At 44.9% G+C, this 19,272-nt stretch overlaps 1 protein-coding gene across 6 annotated transcripts in view; it reads right to left on the bottom strand.

The window, feature by feature from the left end:
* LOC102390570 (SREBF chaperone) overlaps window positions 1-19,272 on the bottom strand; it is a 98,213-nt gene that overhangs the window by 19,005 nt on the left and 59,936 nt on the right. For all 6 annotated transcript variants that reach the window (XM_025272558.2, XM_025272556.2, XM_025272559.2 and 3 more), the window contains one exon: window positions 5,225-5,354. In XM_025272558.2, coding sequence (XP_025128343.1) covers window positions 5,225-5,354 — 130 coding nt within the window. The remainder of the gene's footprint in view (window positions 1-5,224; window positions 5,355-19,272) is intronic.

The raw sequence follows: 19,272 nt of genomic DNA, 5'->3' as shown, positions 1-19,272 counted from the left end.
CACGGAGAGCACGCCTAGCGCACTTAGAACCTCTGAGCACAGGAACCTCTGCCCGGCCCTCCACCCTGGCCAGATGTAAGCAAGGACAGTGGTGACAGCCAGACTCATTTACAGATGCCAGCGGCGGGCCAGACGCCGACCTGAATCTGCACCCCTTCCCGTCATCCCGTGACAACTGTAATGCAGGTGTCACTATTATCCCCCTTTTACGAATGTGGAAACTAAGGTACAGAGTCGTTACATAACCTGCCCAAGGTCACACAGCTGAGAAACGCCAAGTCTTCACCTTTCTGCTTTGCCCTGGTAAAAACACCCCTCCTCCCAGTGGGAACTGACCTCCCCGCACCCCCACATGGGGGTGATCAGTGACTCCAACACACGCCAGGCCTAACCCAGGGCACGAGATGCCGGCAGAGTTGATTAGAGTCCTTTCTGGAGGACAGACACGCACGAGGCCCAACCGCAGGGTGCAGCCTCCATCCCACTGTGGGAACACGTTAGTAAAAGGGGAGAAGAGGGCTACACAGAGAGACACCTCCAGCACACAGAAAGAATTATAACTCAGTAAAAGAAATCCATCACCCACACACCTACGGGCACCTTATCTTTGACAAAGGAGGCAAGAATATACAAAGGAGAAAAGACAGTCTCTTCAATAAGTGGTGTTGGGAAAACTGGACAGCCACCCGTAAGAGGATGAAACTATAACACTTCCTAATGCCACACGCAAAGATAAACTCAAAACAGATTACAGACCTAAATGTAACACCAGAAACTATAAAACCCTTAAGAGGAAAACTTAGGCAGAACACTCTTTGACATAAATCATAGCAAGATCTTCTATGACCCATGTCCTAGAATGATGGAAATAAAAACAAAAATAAATGGGATCTAATTAAACTTAAAAGTTTCTGCACAGCAAAGGAAACTATAGGCCATCATCAAAATATCTACAAACAATAAATGCTGGAGAGGATGTGGAGAAAGGGAAACTTCTTGCACTGTTGATGGCAATGTAAACTGATACAGACACTGTGGAGAACAGTATGGAACTTCTCTTTAAAAACTACGAATAAAACTACCATCAGATCAGATCAGATCAGTCGCTCAGTCATGTCCAACTCTTTGCGACCCCATGAACTGCAGCACGCCAGGCCTCCCTGTCCATCACCAACTCCTGGAGTTCACCTAGACTCACGTCCATCGAGTCAGTGATGCCATCCAGCCAGAGTCAGACATGATTAAGCAATTAATACTTTTTCTATGCATGTATTTTTTAAACGGTTGGTATAGTACACATACTGTTTTATCTTTGGCTTTTCCTACTTAATCTACTTTGTTGAGCTTAAAAATCTATTTAATGGGTACATTCAAGTTTATGGGTGTAGTATAATTTAGTTATTTCTCTATATAAGGATATCTAGATTATTGCACTTTTTCCATTATCAATATACTTCTTTGAATAGCTTTGCATATTAAAAAAAATCCACACAACTCAGCTCAAAATGAGCAAAATACTGAAATACTTCACAAAGGAAGATGTGCAAATACAACAAGACCTCAACAATATTCATCTGAAAAATGCAAATTTAAAACCACAACTAAGCACGTCCCTGATGGTCCAGTGGTTAGGAATTCACCTGCTAATGCAGGAGACACGGGTTCAAACCCTGGTCCAGGAAGATTCCAGATGCTGCGAGGCAATGAAGCCCATGCGCCTCAACTATTGAGCCCGAGAGGCACGACTACCAAAACCTGAGCACTCTCGGGCCTGTGCTCCACAAGAGAAGTCACCACAATGAGAAGCCCGCACACTGCGCCTAAAAAGCAGCCTCCACTCGAGGCAACTAGAGAAGCCCACTCGCAGTGATGGAGACCCAGAGCAACCAGAAAGAAATACAGTTCTCAAAAAAGAAAACCACAACTAGATGTTTCATACTTCTGTAAAAAAGACTAAAAACAAAAAACCACAAGAAAACCCCTGATGGTGCCAAGAACTTCAGAGCACAAAGACTGAACTTTACAGAAATTAAAAAAAATACTTTAGGAGGCTGACAGATGTGAAAAGAATGACACCTGACCTCTGCAGTCTTCCTTCTAAAACCCCACAAGCTGAGACTAGTCTAGAGAGATAGAAACAAATTCCCGCTTGAGGAACACTCCTCGAAACTGTCAAGCTCATCGAGAACAAGGCAAGTCTGAGAAACTATCACCAAGGCAAAGTAAGGAAACCAGATTTCCTCAGCTTGTCCCCATGTCCTTTCTCTCTCCTGAGATCCCATCCAAGATACCATGTTATATCCAGCTGTCCTGTCTTGTGAGGCTTCTCTTGGCTGGGACAGTTTCTTGGACTCTCTTTTTCTGATGACCTTGACAGTCGTGAGGAGTGCTGGTCAGGACTGTGTAGACCACTCCTCACAGATTTGTCTGATGTTCTTCTCGTGGTCAGACTGGGATTACGGTGTTTGCAGAGGAAGAACATAGAGGTAAAGCACCCTTCTCGTCACACATCAAGGTATATACCATCAACCTGATTTGCCACTGCTGATGGTGACCCCGAACACCGTGTCGAGAGCTACCTGTCAGGGTTTCCACTGTAAAGCCACTCTCTCCTCCCCTTTCCACTTGGCACTGTCTGGAAGGAAGTCACTGTGCGCAGTCCACAATGAAGGAAGGGGGATTATATTCCACCTCTCTGAGGGCAGAGCAGCTACATAAATTCAGAATTTTTTGCTCAGATCTGTCTATTCTCCTCCACTTAGTTATTGAAGCACACAGACTCAGCTATGTATGTATTTTGCTGCAAAATGTATCTTCTTTTTCAGCACTGACCACTAGGAACTCCTGGGGCTGGCTCCTGTGTGCTGTTGACAAAAGAACCCACATCTCCATGTTCTCTTCCCAAGCACCCTGCGTCTCCTTCGGGGCAGTGAGGCTCCACGTGTCCCCACGATCATTCTGCCAGGCACACTGAAGACAAGGAATAAACGTGCTGAATAATAAAGGAATGGATGAGGAATGAAGGACATCACAGCTTCCTGCTGTGAGCAGCAGACGCTTGTGCTGTGCTGCCCAGGGCCTGCACTTCCTAATCTTCCTTTGGAAACAGTCTCTCTCACCCGCAGTGTGGTGATGAAGCCAATCAGCAAAGCACCTCCCTGCTCACAGGGTCTCGGGTGGGAGCAGGCAGGTAATCCCATGCAGAGCCAAGTGGGCACCCACAGGGCTGAATCTGCTGTAGCCCCCATTAGGGAGAGGACAGTGAGCTGACCCGGAGAGGGTACAGTTGAGGGATGGACTCCTTCTGAGGCCTAACCCATGCTGTCCGTTAGTAAGTCCTGCCTGTGGGTGAGCTCTATGACCCCGAAATGCCCTTCTCACTTCCCCAGGTTTGGGCTGAGTTTTCTGTTCCTTGTACTTAAAGCAATCCTTTACAAGTTCTGCCTTGCTGACCTTTATTGTTACAACAGTCAATCCTGGTGAGGTAACTGACCACGGAGAGGCCTGACACCAGGTGACTGAGCCAGGGCTGCATCTCTTTCTCAACCTTTCAGGGGCTGCGGACCCCAGTGAGAAAGAGAAACCCTCAAGCTATTTTGTACCCCCACACTATCATCATCCCAGGCCCAAAGAGGACATCAAGAAGTGGAAAGGGCTCACAAACAAGTGAACCCCTGACCTTGGATAGACCCCTAACTACCATCAGGCCCACTGAACTCTACTAGTCACAAAACACTCACAAACGCAGACTACCCTTGTGACCAGGAACCATCAACTCCATTATGTGGTAAAACCCCATCAAGAGGTTAATGGAGGGACTTTCCTCCTGGTCCAGTGGTTAAGAATTCTACTTCCAATGCAGGGGACGCAGTTTTGATCCCTGGTTGAGGAACTAAGACCCCACACGCTGCTGGGCAACTGAGCCCGTGCACCTCTACTAGAGAGAACCTCGCCTGCTGCAATAAAGACCCAGTGGAGCCATAAATAAATACTTTTTTTTTTTTAAAGACAGAGTAAAAGAGGCAAAAGGCTTGATCCCACAATGAGCGAAGTGTCAAGCTGAGACATGAAGCTATGAACTGGTTTCCGCCTCATCAGCTCACCCTAACCTGCGTGGCTGAGTACCACTGAGCCTGTGTTCTCCACTTCCTCCTGAAACCATGTGTAGTCATAACACACACCTATCTAACCAGATCTCTACTTTAGCAACATTAGAGCAAAGCTGACATCAAGTTACCTGGCTGCTACATTACCCAGAAAGGCAACAGGAAGGAATGTGCAATCACTGGCACAGAAAGGGTGGGAGAAGAGGAGCTGTGTGCCCTGAGCTGGGCTCTGCTCCTCAACAACAGGCTCAGCAAGCCCGGCACCAACCCACGGGACCAGGGCCCAGCACGCAAGGGAAGAACATGTCATCCACAGCTGGCAGGACGAGCTTATCATTTCCTCTAAGGTTTCCAAATAATGAGTCCAGAGTTCCCGCGGGTTACATCCCGCAGCCCAGACCCTCACCTGGAGGTTTTGCATTCCTGTAGGTTTTCTTTCTGTTTTGCATTCATGCTCAGCTCAGAGACAGCTGGCTGAGGAAAGCACGATTCAAAAGTAGCAGCTGGCTTCAGGTCAGGAGATCTGGAGTTCTAACCCAGTGCTGACCCCATGACAACTGAACTGAAACTGAGGCACACTGCTATTCCCAGCTTCCTCAATCGCACAACAGGCGAACAAGCAGAACCTGCACGCTTTACCTGACTGCACTGTGAGGATAAAACAGCACCTACCAGATTTGAAAAAGCTAAGCCCTCACTGCTAACATTAAATGGTGATGGGACTCAGAAGATAAAACATTCTCCAGGGATACTCAGTGGTTCCCGCAACCACTTGGGCTCAAGGAGGAGAGGTCCGTTTGCCAGGGCACTGCCTGGCCCGAGCACCCACAGTATATGGACCCAGACCCAGCCAGCCGCAGCTACAGCAACCACAACCCAGCTTTTCCAGGACAGTCACCTTCCTGCCATGCCATTTAGTGTTTCCTTTCAAAACAGGAATGTGTGACTGGATGTACTATTAAATGTAAGCTAAATATTTTCAGTGCCTTTATAAAGTGGTTCAAGTGTTAAGCATTCGCCCATCAGAAGCTGACCACCCTCACTCCACACAGAACCCCTGCCACGGCCAATCCGCACCCAATGCCCAGGGCGCTCCTCAGGACACGCTGAGCACCTACCCACTCTGGCTGCTCATTGGGCTCTCCAGGCTTGTGGTCAGAGGTCAGAGGTGGGGGCGAGTAATCTTTCACAGGAGTGGTGAATTCCACGGGTCCTGTTCCTGGCAAGGGCAGCTTCAGCAGTGGGTAGCTAGGATGGACAAAAAGGAGAGAGAAGTCAGGACATGACGGCAGGCAGAATCCATGCTGAGGTAACAGTGACGTGGGAATCACTGCAGCTGCACTCCCCTCCTGTGCTAGGAGAACTGCACAAATGTACGAAATACCAGTCATCGAACTTCAGGGCTACAAGGAAATGCAGGAGCCTCTAAATTAGAATTTTCAAGCTCCTTTTTGGTCACAGGAAACGCAATTCATAAACTACTTAATGAAACAGATTACTGGCTGAAAATTTTGAGAGATGTAATAAAGGCAAGATGCTAAACAAACTTCTGGTCATATCGGATGCACGTAAGACAACAAGAAAAAACTGGGGAAGGACTTCCTTGGTGGCCTAGTAGTTAAGACTCCACAGGGGCACAGGTTCGATCCCTGGTCAGGGAAGTTCCACATGCCAGGCAGTGTGGCCAAAAAAGAAAAAGAAAAAGAAAAAAAAAAAAAAAAAACAGGGAACCAAAAATCCAGAAGGATCCTGATTCAGACTGCTGCGAAAACTGCTTCAGTTTAAAAGGACAGACCATAAGATTTTGTATAACACACTGAGGGTATGGTTTACACTAGACCAGGCTGAATTGAAAACAATGGATCCACCACTGGCAAAGGAAAAAGCTTGGACTAACATCAAAAAGTTGGCAAATGGATGTGCTTTTGTTTCTGACTTCATTTCTTTAGAACTTTTTTTTTTTTAGAATTTTCCTGGTGGGCCAATGATTAAGACTCTGAGCTTCCGGAGTCTGCAGTAAATGCAGGTTCGATCCCTGGTCGAGGAAGTTCTGCATGCCACATGTGGTCAAAAAAAAATTTTTTTTAACTGAGAATTACATTTTATGTACTACAATGCACAAATCTTAAGCATACAGTGAGTGCAATGAATATTTACACATACATACTCCTGTGTACTCATTATGTAGATCAAGCTACAAAATATCTTTAGAACCTTAGAAGGTGGTGTTGTGCGCTAGTGAAGGGCATCGTCTACCACAAACCACTATCAGAATTTCTATAATCACAAATTAGCTCTGCTTGTTTCTTCTGGCATATAACTGAAATCACCCATTCCACTGCGTACTCCTTTGTGACTGGCTGTTTCAACTTACATCTACCAGGTTCATCCACACTGGTGCATGCAGTTTCATATATACGCACTGTTTCATGCATACGCGCTATTCCACCAAATGAACATATTACAGTGCATTTATCTATTCTAGTGTTGAGGAACATTTGGCTGTTTCCAGCTGAAACTATTAAGAAGAGAAATTATGGAAATGTTTATGTATACACTCATTCTTATGTAAGTACTCATTTCTGTAAGGTATGTCCCTTGAACGAAATGGCTGGGTTGTGGAGCATACACATGTTTAGCTTTGTGGATTACACCAGATTTCCAAAGTACTTATTTGAATTTGTGTTCCCGCTGGTGGCGCGATGGGAGTTTCAACTGCTCCACCTCTTGATCTTGTCAGTCCAATTAACTGGAACCATTTAAAGGAGGAGGCGGAGAAGGCAATGGCACCCCACTCCAGTACTCTTGCCTGGAAAATCCCATGGACGGAGGAGCCTGGTAGGCTGCAGACCATGGGGTCACGGAGAGTCGGACACGACTGAGTGACTTCACTTTCACTTTTCCCTTTCATGCATTGGAGAAGGAAATGGCAACCCACTCCAGTGTTCTTGCCTGGAGAATCCCAAGGACGGGGGAGCCTGGTGGGCTGCCGTCTATGGGGTCGCACAGAGTCGGACACGACTGAAGTGACTTAGCATAGCATAGCATAGCATAGCAAAGGAGGAGGTGCTGGTATAGCTCTGTGGTTTCAATATACAGCAAACAATGTATGCTTATCTTTCATATGCTTATTGGCCACCTGGACAATTTCCACGTATTTCCAATTTTCCTTCTTTTCTCGAGTTTTAGTTTCATTCCACTGTCACTGGAAAAGATCCTCTGTATGATTTCCGTCTTTCTAAATTTATTGAGACTTGTGATCTAACACAGGGTCTGGCCTGGAGAATGTTCCGTGTTCACTTGGGAAGAACATGTACTAGTCTCGTCGGTTTCAGGGTTGCTCAGGTCCTCCATTTTCCTTGCTGACTTTGTCTGGTTGTATCCATCACTGAAAGCGGAGATCCACTGTCACGGAGACTGTGTGTTTCTCTTTTCAATTCTGCCCATTTTTGCTTTAAATATTTTAGGAGTCTGTTAGGTGTTAATAGGTTTATAATCATTATATCCTCCTGTTATACTGAAACATATATATAGTGTCAGCATATCAATATGATCTGCCGGGAGCCGGCATATTGCATATTGAGTGCATATTGCATATTGAGTGCAGCACTTTCCACAGCATCATCTTTCAGGATCTGGAATAGCTCAACTGGAATTCTATCATTGCCGGGAGCCAGCGTGAGGCGCTCCACCCATGACAAAGGTCATGAGGAAGGAGGTTCGGCATACGCAAAGGCGGGATCGAGCCTCAGGAGTCCCCCTGGAAATTCTCGAGCATCTACCCCCCAAAACCAGAGTCTGCCTACTTTCTGCTTTGTGCTTTCACCTACACCTCTGACTTTACGGGGGGCTGTCCCCCACTACCTCTCTCTGAAAAAAGAGTTAGCTTACAGCTCCAGTTAACAATTCCTGGGTGTGACAGTGTTTCAACCTACAAACTCCTTTGGAAATCCTCTAGCCTGCCTGAATAGGTTTTTCCGGCCACATGTGATTGCTCAGAGCTTCCCAACTGTGAGAGGCATGAGATGTTCTAAACTGTCTAAACACAGATTCCTTTGAGCAGTTAAAAGATTGATTAGAAATTGGATTGGTGAAGGGATTTTCACTTGTTGGGCCAATGTTTGCTGCTAAGTTTCCATATCCCTTACCTGCTGTGTCCCTGGCAGTGTCTTGATTAATATAATTGGTGTAAGTAGTAGCTTTAATGTTTGTAACCTGGGACCCTTGAGTTAATTCTTTTTCTTGTTATAGCCCACCACACCTTTGCTCTGTAGGAATGCAACTTTATCTAATGCTTTTGGAGGGTGGCTCCTGACCAATCACCTTTAGAGAAAAATAAGCTTTCTGAAGAAAGGGTCTTAAAATGTTAACAGGCCTCCGGGCCAGAAGATGATGCAAATCACCTAAGCTTTTGCATATGATAAGTTTGCAGGAAGAAAGCCTGGCTTGCTGCATGACTCTACCCCTTCCCCCATTATCCTCTATGCATAACTTAAGGTATAAAAACTACTTTGGAAAATAAAGTGCGGGCCTTGTTCACCAAAACTTGGTCTCCCCATGTCGTTCTTTCTCTCACCTTCTGGCTGAATTATTCAGCCTCTTTTCTCCACTGAATTTCCTCACTGAGCTATCCTTATTCTATTACTCTTTATATCCTTAATTAACGTTTAATTAAGCAGTTGTTTCCTGATCCTCGTCGACGCCGTCCCCGCTTCGAATTCCCTGGATCCACCGGGGCTGGACCCCAGCAATGATCAATATTTCATCAATATATAGTGTCCTCCTTCTTTGTCTCTAATAAGCTTTTTAATGTTGTTTGATAATAATATAGCCACGTCAGCTCTCTTTTGGGTATCATTTAGCATGGAATATCATTTTCCAACCTTTTACTTGCAACTTCTTTGTGTTCTAATGTCCAAAGGGTAGCGGACGCCTACAGTGTCTCCCCAGGCACCACAACTGGAGCCTGCGGGCCACAACCACTGAGCCCACACACTCTTGAACCCATGCACTGCAACAAGAAGAGAAGCTTGTGTGCCGCAGCCCAGAGCCCAGGTGTCGCAACAAAGACCCGGCACAGGCAAAAACAGAGAGCACGCAGACACTTTTCTTAAGTATACAAACTGTGCTGCCTTTTTTGTTGTTGCACTGGGTCTTCGTTGCTACGCACAGGCTTTCTCTAGTTGCAGCGAGCTGGGGCTACTCTCCTTTGCAATTCGCAGGCTTCTCATGGCTGTTGCAGAGCACAGGCTCTAGGTCTGCGGGCCTCGTAGCTGTAGCTCACAGGCTCAGCAGTTGTGGCTTGTGGGCCTAGCTGCTCCTCGGCATGTGGGATTTTCCCACGGCATTTGCGATCTTCCCATTTGCGATCTTCCCAGACCTGTGTCCCCCGCATTAGCAGGCAGATTCTTTTCTTTTTCTTTTACTATTTAAATATTTTATTTATAAAATTTTACCTCACATATAGAAGGAATTCTAAATAATAAACAATTAGGTAAAATGTTATAAAGATAATTTAATAATTATTTTTACTAGCAACAGATCCTTGGTCCCAGGTACTCCAAGGGATTATTCTGGTAATCCAAGGCACTCTAAGCAATAAAGTAGGAATTCTGTATATAACTGGATCTGGATTTTTCAAATGTGTGGAGAGCAATAGAATTTTCAATGGTATTTTCATACATTTTCAATGGTATTTTTTTTATTAGCAGTTATTAATCAGACCCTTAAGAAAGAAAACTTTCCAAAAAAATAATCCTTGAAAATGGTTTAAATTTAAACCCATTAACTTCATAGGGTTTCTATTCAGTCATATATCTTTTAAATGTCAGACTGTCAGGCTTCCTTCCTGAAGGGAGTATAACAGTGCCTGTATCAGAGAATAAAACTATTTCTAAATATTTTTAAATTGCCTAAAATATAATTTTATATAAATGGTAAGAATTAATTTGGGAAATCAAAAATTGATTGTAATTAAATTGCAAATTATAGTATTACATTGTATTATAGTATTACATAGTATTATATAATATATAATATATATATATTATAGTATTACATTGAATACATTTTGTTTTTGGCCTATAATAAGAAAGATACACTGCCTTCAGATAAACTGCCTTCAGTTTAGTGAGTGTGTTTTGAGCAGCTACTGTGTGGAAAGTGACTGTAGATAAATACAACATATGGCCCACCTTCATCTTCTAGTAGAGCTAGAGCTCCAGCAGCCTTAGCTCTGGGCCCTGGACTCCTCTCTACACCCAGGGGTCAGCCCAGCCCTTGTGCAGAGTTTTCCCCAACAGAACCTTAGCTAAGTCCAGAGACAGCTCTTGATACCTGCTGATACAGGTTGCTGTACATCAGGAAGTCAAAAAAAAATCAATATAAATTAAGTTGAAGCTTGAGAGGTTAGCTCTGTCCAGAATCAGTGTTGATTTAAAAATTAATGCAAGTTTAAACAAACATGCTTTGCTTTACCAACATAACATGCATAACACTAAGACAAAGTAAGCAATGCATTAAAAAAAAAAAAAGGCGCGTTCAACCTGGGTGTGGACATGAAGAGGTGTGCACAGAAACACAGATCTGGACAGGCAGATTTTTCACCATGAAAAACCAGGGAAGTCTAGATTCTTTTAAAAATCAAATTGTCTTTTAGTAGGCGAGTTTGATCCACTTATACTTAATGTGAATACCCACAGGGAAGGATTGACTTATGCTGTACAGCTATTTGTTTTGTCAAATGATTTTTGCTCGTCAATTCCTCCATTGCTTTTTAAAAAAAAAAAAAACAGGGAGGGGGTTGATTTTTTGTAGTGTGCCACTTTGATTGACTTCTACTTTCCTGTTCTATATATCTTAGAAGTTATTTTCTTAGTGGTTACCTTGAAAGTAAAAGTCACTCAGTTGTGTCCAACTCTTTGGGACCCCATGGACTATACAGTCCATGGAACTCTCCAGGCCAGAGTACTGGAGCAAGTAGCCTTTCCCTTCTCCAGGGGATCTTCCCAACCCAGGGATCAAACCCAGGTCTCCCACATTGCAGGTGGATTCTTTACCAGCTGAGCTACAAGGGAAGCCCCTAGTTACCTTGGGAGTTCTATTATTAACAACTTATAGGACTTCCCTGGTGGTTCAGTGGTTATTAAGAATCCACCACTAATGCAAGGGACACGTGCTCAATCCTTGGTCCAGGAAGATTCCACATGCTGCAGGAAACTACTGAGCCCACGCTCTGCAGTCTGCGAGCTGTAACTGCTGAGCCCACGTGTCATAACCACTGAAGCCATGCGCCCTAGAGCCTACGCTCTGTAACAAGAGAACCCAGTGCAGGGAGAAGCCCACATACACCAATAAAGACTCGGCACAGCCAAAAATTAAAAAACAACAACAAAACCTTGTAACAATCTAGGCTGAATAGTATTATTACAGAGGAGCTCAAAAGCAAATCTGAGCAGACAGAAGAAAGGATCAGCAATCGTGAAAACAAGACAACTGACTGAGAGCTTAGCATCCACAGTATACGCTCTGACAGTACATCCTGTCTTTCCCCTTTTATACTGTTACTGCCACAGATTACACTTTATACATTTATTCTCATTAACACAGCTTTTATGTTACACTTAATACACCTGCCCTTTAAATCACAAAAGACAAAGAAAGAAATTACAAACCAAACCAAAAGCACAGCAATACTGATCATCTTTACTAGTGTTTATTTTCTCTTATGGTTTCAACCTGTAGGGCAGGTCCAGTGGTAACAAATTTGCTCAGCTTTTGTTTATCTGAAAATGCCTTAATTTCGCCTTCATTACCAAAGTACAGTTTTGCAGAAGATAGAACTCTTGGTTGAGTTTTTTCCTTTCAGGACTTTAAATGCCTCCATGGTGAAAAAGCTATCTTAAAACTCAACATTCAAAAAGCTAAGATCATGGCATCCAGTTCCATTATGTCATGGCAAATAGATGGGGAAAAAATGGAAACAGTAAGAGATGTTATTTTGGGGGGCTCCAAAATCACTGCAGATGGCGACTGCAGTCATGAAGTTAAAACACGCTTGCTCCTTGGAAGAAAAGCTACCAACCTAGACAGCATATTAAAAAGCAGAGACATTACTTTGCCAACAAAGGTCCATCTAGTCAAAGCTATGGTTTTTCCAGTAGCTATGTATGGATGTGAGAGTTGGACTGTAAAGAAAGCTGAGTGCCGAAGAATTGATGCTTTTGAACTATGGTACTGGAGAAGACTCTTGAGAGTCCCGTGGACTGCAAGGAGATCAAATTAGTCAATCCCAAAGGACATCAGTCCTGAATACTCATTGGAAGGACTGATGCTGAAGCTGAAATTCCAATACTCTGGCCATTGGCTGCAAAGAACTGACTCATTGGAAAAGACCCTGATGCTGGGAAAGACCAAAGGCAGGAGGAGAAGGGACAAAAGAGGATGAGACGCTTGGATGGCATCACTGACTCAATGGACATGAGGCTGAGCAAGCTCCAGGAGCTGCTGATGGACAGGGAAGCCTGACATGCTTCAGTCCATGGGGTCGTAAAGAGTTGGACAAGACTGAGTGACTGAACTAAACTGATGGTTTCTATCAGCCATTAATCTATTGAAAATTCCTTTTATGTGAAGAGTTGCTTTTCTCTTGCTGCTTCCAAAAGCTATAAGGTTCACCTGTTTGGAAGCAGGTATCAAGAGCTGTCTCTGGACTTAGCTAAGGTTCTGTTGGGGAAAACTCTGCACAAGGGCTGGGCTGACCCCTGGGTGTAGAGAGGAGTCCAGGGCCCAGAGCTAAGGCTGCTAGAGCTCTAGCTCTACTAGAAGATGAAGGTGGGCCATATGTTGTATTTATCTACAGTCACTTTCCACACAGTAGCTGCTCAAAACACACTCACTAAACTGAAGGCAGCCTGTTTCTCAAGATTTGAAATATTTAAAACATCTGTGAATTCCAGGAGTTTAAACATTCCAGCAAGGAGATCGAACCAGTCAATCCTAACGGAAATCAATACCCTGAATATTCACTGGAAGGACTGATGCTGAAGCTTCAATACTTTGGTCACCTGATCTGAAGAGCCGACTAAGTGGAAGAGATCCTGATGCTGGGAAAGACTGAGGACAAGAGGCAAACGGGGCGACGGAGGATGAGATGGTTAGATAGGATCCACTGACTCAATGAACATGAACTTGGGCAAGCTCCGGGAGATAGTAAAGAACCGGAAAGCCTGGCATGCTGCAGTCCATGGGGTCGCAAAGACTTGGACGTGACTTAGCAACTAAACAAAAACAACAACAAAACATTCTAGCAGGAAAAAAAAAGAAGGGCAGCACACCCCAGAGCATCCACTTTCCTAGGATGAAATCTATTCTGAAACAGCCACAGACCTTGAAATGCTTAAAATGGCTCACGGTCATTCTCCAACTTTGCCCTGGAGCCACATACAACTCCCCTTCTGCTTCTGAGGCGCTGCACCTGGCTCTTGCCCCTTCTTCTTCAAGATAACTCAGTTTCAAGCCTCAGCTGCAGTATTCCTTCCACAGGAAGTCCTTCCGCTCCCCCCAAAATCCAGGTTAATAAGGCCTCTCCTGCTGCTGCTGCTGCTAAGTCGCTTCAGTCATGTCCAACTCTGTGCGACTCCATAGATGGTAGCCCACCAGGCTCCGCCGTCCCTAGGATTCTCCAGGCAAGAACACTGGAGTGGGCTGCCATTTCCTTCTCCCATGCATGAAAGTGAAAAGTGAAAGGGAAGCCACTCAGTCGTGTCTGACTCTTAGCGACCCCATGGACTGCAGCCCACCAGGCTCCTCTGTCCATGGGATTTTCCAGGCAAGAGTACTGGAGTGGGGTGCCATTGCCTTCTCTGGCCTCCCCTCCTAGGAGCTACCAAAGAGCCTCATACTCATCCCAAAACGGTCCTTACCACTGACCGTGAACCTGCCTGTTTCCGTCTCTGTAACAATGACGACAGATTCTAACTCTCACTGAGAACCTGCGATGTGCCAAGTGCCTTCCATCTTTTTTGCTCATTTAAGCCTCACCACAGCCCAACGAGGCACGCAGAAGCTATTATCTCCCCCAAGAAAGTGACAGAACCAGTATGTGAACACAGGCAGTCTGGGCCCAGAGTCCACTCTCTTAACATCATGCTATACTACCTGGTATTACAGTTTTGTTTTGTTTTTTCAAAAATGACCATAAATTCCTTCTAATATAAGCACAAGAAAAAGATTCTACAGAAATACAAAATGCAAGGTAATCATCACCGTCCATGGCTACCAAATGTGAGACCAAAAGGAAGGCTTGGAAAAAAGTGTCGGGCAATTTTATAAGCAAAAGCACTCACTTTATCAAGGTCAGAAAAAAAAGACCAAAGACAGAAACTGGAGGTTTCTACCACCACCCCACATTGCTTCTGCAAACTCGTTTCAGTAAGCCAGATTCTGTCGTGGCTTACTCTGACCTTACAGGGGCACAAGGAAGGAACCAAGTCTCCAAACCCCTCCCTCAATTTCCTGTCTCAGCTCCACCCATCCAGCTGCTCAGACCAAGCACTCTGAGCTTGCACTCTCTCACACTCCACACCTGGTGCTCAGAAAAATCCCAAAGACTCCATCTTCAAAATACATCCAGACTTGGCCACATCTCACCATCTCCAGGGCCTCCCCTTAGACTGAGCAACAGCTATCAACTCTTATCTGGACTAACGCACTAGTCTAGCTGGACTTCCTGCTTCTCCTGCTGAAATCACTTGTTTCCTCATCAGGTACAAGTACACTCTCAATCTCCCCACCTCCCAGCCCACACACCTCTGTTGCTGTGCCCACAGGGCCCACGCTGGCCACCCAACACCTCTCCAGGGCCTGCTGCCGCCCTACCCTTGTTCCCCCTCATCTGATCTCTGGACATGCTGGCTCAATTTCCAGCTGCCAGCACTGGCATATCTTCACCTGAGAGTCTTCCACTGCTGCTGGAGGCCTCTCTGCCTCACAGAGATGGGCCCCAAGTGCCAACTGAGGATTAATGCTAGCTGGAAGCAGCCCAGTCGGTGGTTCATGTTATTATTGTACAGATTAGGGGTCAGCAAACTACAGTCCATGTCCTGTATTCATGTGGTCTGTGAGTTCAAAGTGATTTTTACATTTTAAAAGGGTTAAAACCAAGAAGACCTACAATTAACACCCCCCACCCCCACCCCGCCACCAAAAGATGCCACTTTCACCATAGAGGACTGGAATGCAAAAATTGGAAGTCAAGAGATACCTGGAGGGGAAAAAAAAAAGAGATACCTGGAGGAACAGGCAAATTTAGCCTTGGAGTACGAAATGAAGCAGGGCAAAGGCTAACAGAGTTCTGCCAAGAGAATGCACTGGTCATAGCAAACATCCTCTTCCAACAATACAAAGAGACAACTCTACACATGGACATCACCAGATGATCCGTACAAAAATCAGACTGATTATATTCTTTGCAGTCAAAGATGGAGAAGCCCTATACAGTCAACAAAAAGAATACCTGAAGCTGACTGTGGCTCAGACCATGAGCCCCTTCTTGCCAAATTCAGACTTAGGTTGAAGAAAATAGGGAAAACCACTAGGCCCTTCAGGTATGGCCTTACTCAAATCCCTTATGATTATACAGTGGAAGTGACAAACAGATTCAAGGCATTAGATCTGATAGACAGAGCGCCTCAAGAACTATGGATGGAGGTTCTTAACACTGTACAGGACGTGGTGACCAAAACCATCCCAAAGAAAAAGAAATGCAAAAAAAAAAAAAAAAAAAGAAATGCAAGAAGGCAAAATGGTTGTCTGCAGAGGGCTTACAAATAGCTGAAAAAAGGAGAAGCGAAAGGCAAGGCAAAAAAGGAAGATACCTAACTGACTGCAGAGTTTCAGAGAATAGCAAGCTGAGATAAGAAAGCCTTTTTAAATGAACAATGCAAAGAGAAAGAGAAAACAACAGAATGGGAAAGACTAGAGATCTCTTCAAGAAAATCAGAGATAACAAGGAACATTTCATGTAAAGATGGACACAATAAATGACAGAAACAGCAGGGACCTACCAGAAGCAGAAGATATTAAGAGATGGCAAGAATACACAAAACTGTACAAAAAAGGTCTTAATGACCCAGATAACCATAGGTGTGTGATCACTCACCTAGAGCCAGACAATCATGGAGATGAAGTCAAGTGGGCCTTAGAAGGCATTACTATAAAACAAGGCTAGTGGAAGTGATGGAATTTCAGCAGAGTTATTTCAAATCCTAAAAGATGATGCTCTTAAAGGGCTGCACTCAATATGCCAGCAAATCTGGAAAACTCAGCAGTGGCCATAGGACTGGAAAAGGTCCGTTTTCATTGCAATCCCAAAGAAGGGCAATGCCACAGAATGTTCCAACTACTGGACAACTGTGCTCATTTCACATGCTAGCAAGGTAAAGTTCAAAATCCCTCAAGCTAGGCTTCAAAAGTATGTGAACTGAGAACTTGCAGATGTTCAAGCTGGATTTAGAAAAGGCAGAGGAGCCAGAGATCAAATTGCCAAGATCCACTGGATCTAGGAAAAGCAAGAGAATTCCAGAAAAACATCTACTTCTGCTTCACTGACTACACTAAAGCCTTTGACTGTGTGGATCACAACAAACTGTGGAAAATTCTGAAAGAGATGGGAATAGCAGACCACCTTACCTGCCTCCTGAGAAACTTGTATGCAGGTCAAGAAGCAACAGTTAGAACTGGACATGGAACAACAGACTGGTTCTAAATTGGGAAAGGAGTATACTGTCAAGGCTGTATATTGTCACCATATTTATTGAACTTATATGCAGAGTACATAATGTGAAATGCCGGGCTGGATGAAGCACAAGCTGGAATCAAGATTGCCAAGAGAAATATCAATAACCTCAGATATGCAGATGATACCACCCTAATGGCTGAAAGTGAAGAGGAACTAAAGAGGCTCTTGATGAAGGTGAAAGAGGAGAGTGAAAAGGCTGGCTTAAAACTCGACACTCAAAACACTAAGATCATGGCATCTGGTCCCATCACTTCATAGCAAACAGATGGGGAAAAATGGAAACAGTGAGAGACTTTATTTTTGGGGCCTCCAAAATCACTGCAGATGGTGACTGCAGCCATGAAATTAAAAGACCCTTGCTCCTTGGAAGAAAAGCTATGACAAACCTAGATAGCCTACTAGAAAGCAGAGACATTAGTTTGCTGACAAAGGTCCGTATAGTCAAAGGTATAGTTTTTCTAATAGTCATGGTGGATGTAAGAGCTGGACCACAAAGAAGGCTGAGTGCAGAACTGATGCTTTTTAACTGTGGTTTTGGAGAAGACTCTTGAGAGTCCCTTGGACTGCACAGAGATCAAACTAGTCAATTCTAAAGGAAATCAACCCTGAATATTCACTGGAACGACTGATGCTGAAGCTTCGATATTTTGGTCACCTGACTCGAAGAGCTGACTCACTGGAAAAGACCCTGATGCTGGGAAAGACTGATGGGAGGAGGAGAGAAGGGGACAACAGAAGATAAGATAGTTGGATGGCATCACTGACTCAGTGGACATGAGTTTGAGGAAACTCCAGGAGATGGTGAAGGGCAGGGAAGCCTGGCGTGCTGCAGTCCATGGGGTCATAAAGAGTCAGACACGACTGGGCGACTGAACAACAACATATAAAACAAAACAACCAAAGAAAAATTTGTGACAGAGGCTCCACGTGGCCTTCCTATGCGGCCCTGGGAATGAGTCTGCTGACCTGGCAGAGGGTGCAGCTCCCCCGATCGGAGAGGGAGCTCTGAGGCGGAAGACCTGCACTGTTCCTCAGTGTCCCCGAATGTGACTCTGGGGTGGCCCGTGGTGTAAACTTGCTGGATAATGTACCTCCCCTTCCAGCTCCCTCTCCCACCCACTGACCACTATTCATTCCATCCTGCGCATAAGCTGCTGCGGCTGCTGCTAAGTCGCTTCAGTTGTGTCCAACTCTGTGCGACCCCATAGACGGGGGCCCACCAGGCTCCCAGGTCCCTGGGATTCTCCAGGCAAGAACACTGAAGTGGGTTGCCATTTCCTTCTCCAACGCAAGAAAGGGAAAAGTGAAAGTGAAGTTGCTCAGTCGTGTGTGACACATAAGCTCAGCTCAGTTCAGTTCAGTTGCCCAGTCGTGTCCGACTCTTTGTGACCCCATGAATTGTAGCATGTCAGGCCACCCTGTCCATCACCAACTCCCGGAGTTCACTCAGACTCACATCCATCGAGTCAGTGATGCCATCCAGCCATCTCATCCTCTGTCGTCCCCTTCTCCTCCTGCCCCCAATCCCTCCCAGCATCAGAGTCTTTTCCAATGAGTCAACTCTCTGCATGAGGTGGCCAAAGTACTGGAGCTTCAGCTTTAGCATCATTCCTTCCAAAGACATCCCAGGAATGATCTCCTTCAGAATGGACTGGTTGGATCTCCTTGCAGTCCAAGGGACTCTCAAGAGTCTTCTCCAACACCACAGTTCAAAAGCATCAATTCTTTGGCGCTGAGCCTTCTTCATAGTCCAACTCTCACATCCATACATGACCACAGGAAAAACCACAGCCTTGACTAGACGAACCTTTGTTGGCAAAGTAATATCTCTGCTTTTGAATATGCTATCTAGGTTGGTCATAACTTTCCTTCCAAGGAGTAAGCGTCTTTTAATTTCATGGCTGCAGTCACCATCTGCAGTGATTTTGGAGCCCCCAAAAATAAAGTCTCTCACTGTTTCCATTTTTCCCCATCTGTTTGCCATGAAGTGATGGGACCGGATGCCATGATCTTCGTTTTCTGAATGTTGAACTTCAAGCCAACTTTTTCACTCTCCACTTTCACTTTCATCAAGAGGCTTTTGAGTTCCTCTTCACTTTCTGCCATAAGGGTGGTGTCATCTGCATATCTGAGGTTATTGATATTTCTCCTGGCAATCTTGATTCCAGCTTGTGTTTCTTCCAGTCCAGTGTTTCTCATGATGTACTCTGCATATAAGTTAAATAAACATAAGCTGCACTCAAATCCCTGTCTCAGGGAGACCAAAGTAAAACATGCCCTCTACCCACTAAATGCTGACCAAACTCCCGTGTATCCTCCAAGGCCACCTCATCTTTCCAACCCAAGCAGTTAGGCACCTCTCTTCTA

Source organism: Bubalus bubalis, chromosome 21 (assembly GCF_019923935.1).
Source record: "Bubalus bubalis isolate 160015118507 breed Murrah chromosome 21, NDDB_SH_1, whole genome shotgun sequence".
Lineage (NCBI taxonomy): Eukaryota > Metazoa > Chordata > Mammalia > Artiodactyla > Bovidae > Bubalus > Bubalus bubalis.
The sequence above is the reverse complement of the archived record's forward strand: the minus strand, read 5'-3'. Positions and strand labels throughout refer to the sequence as shown.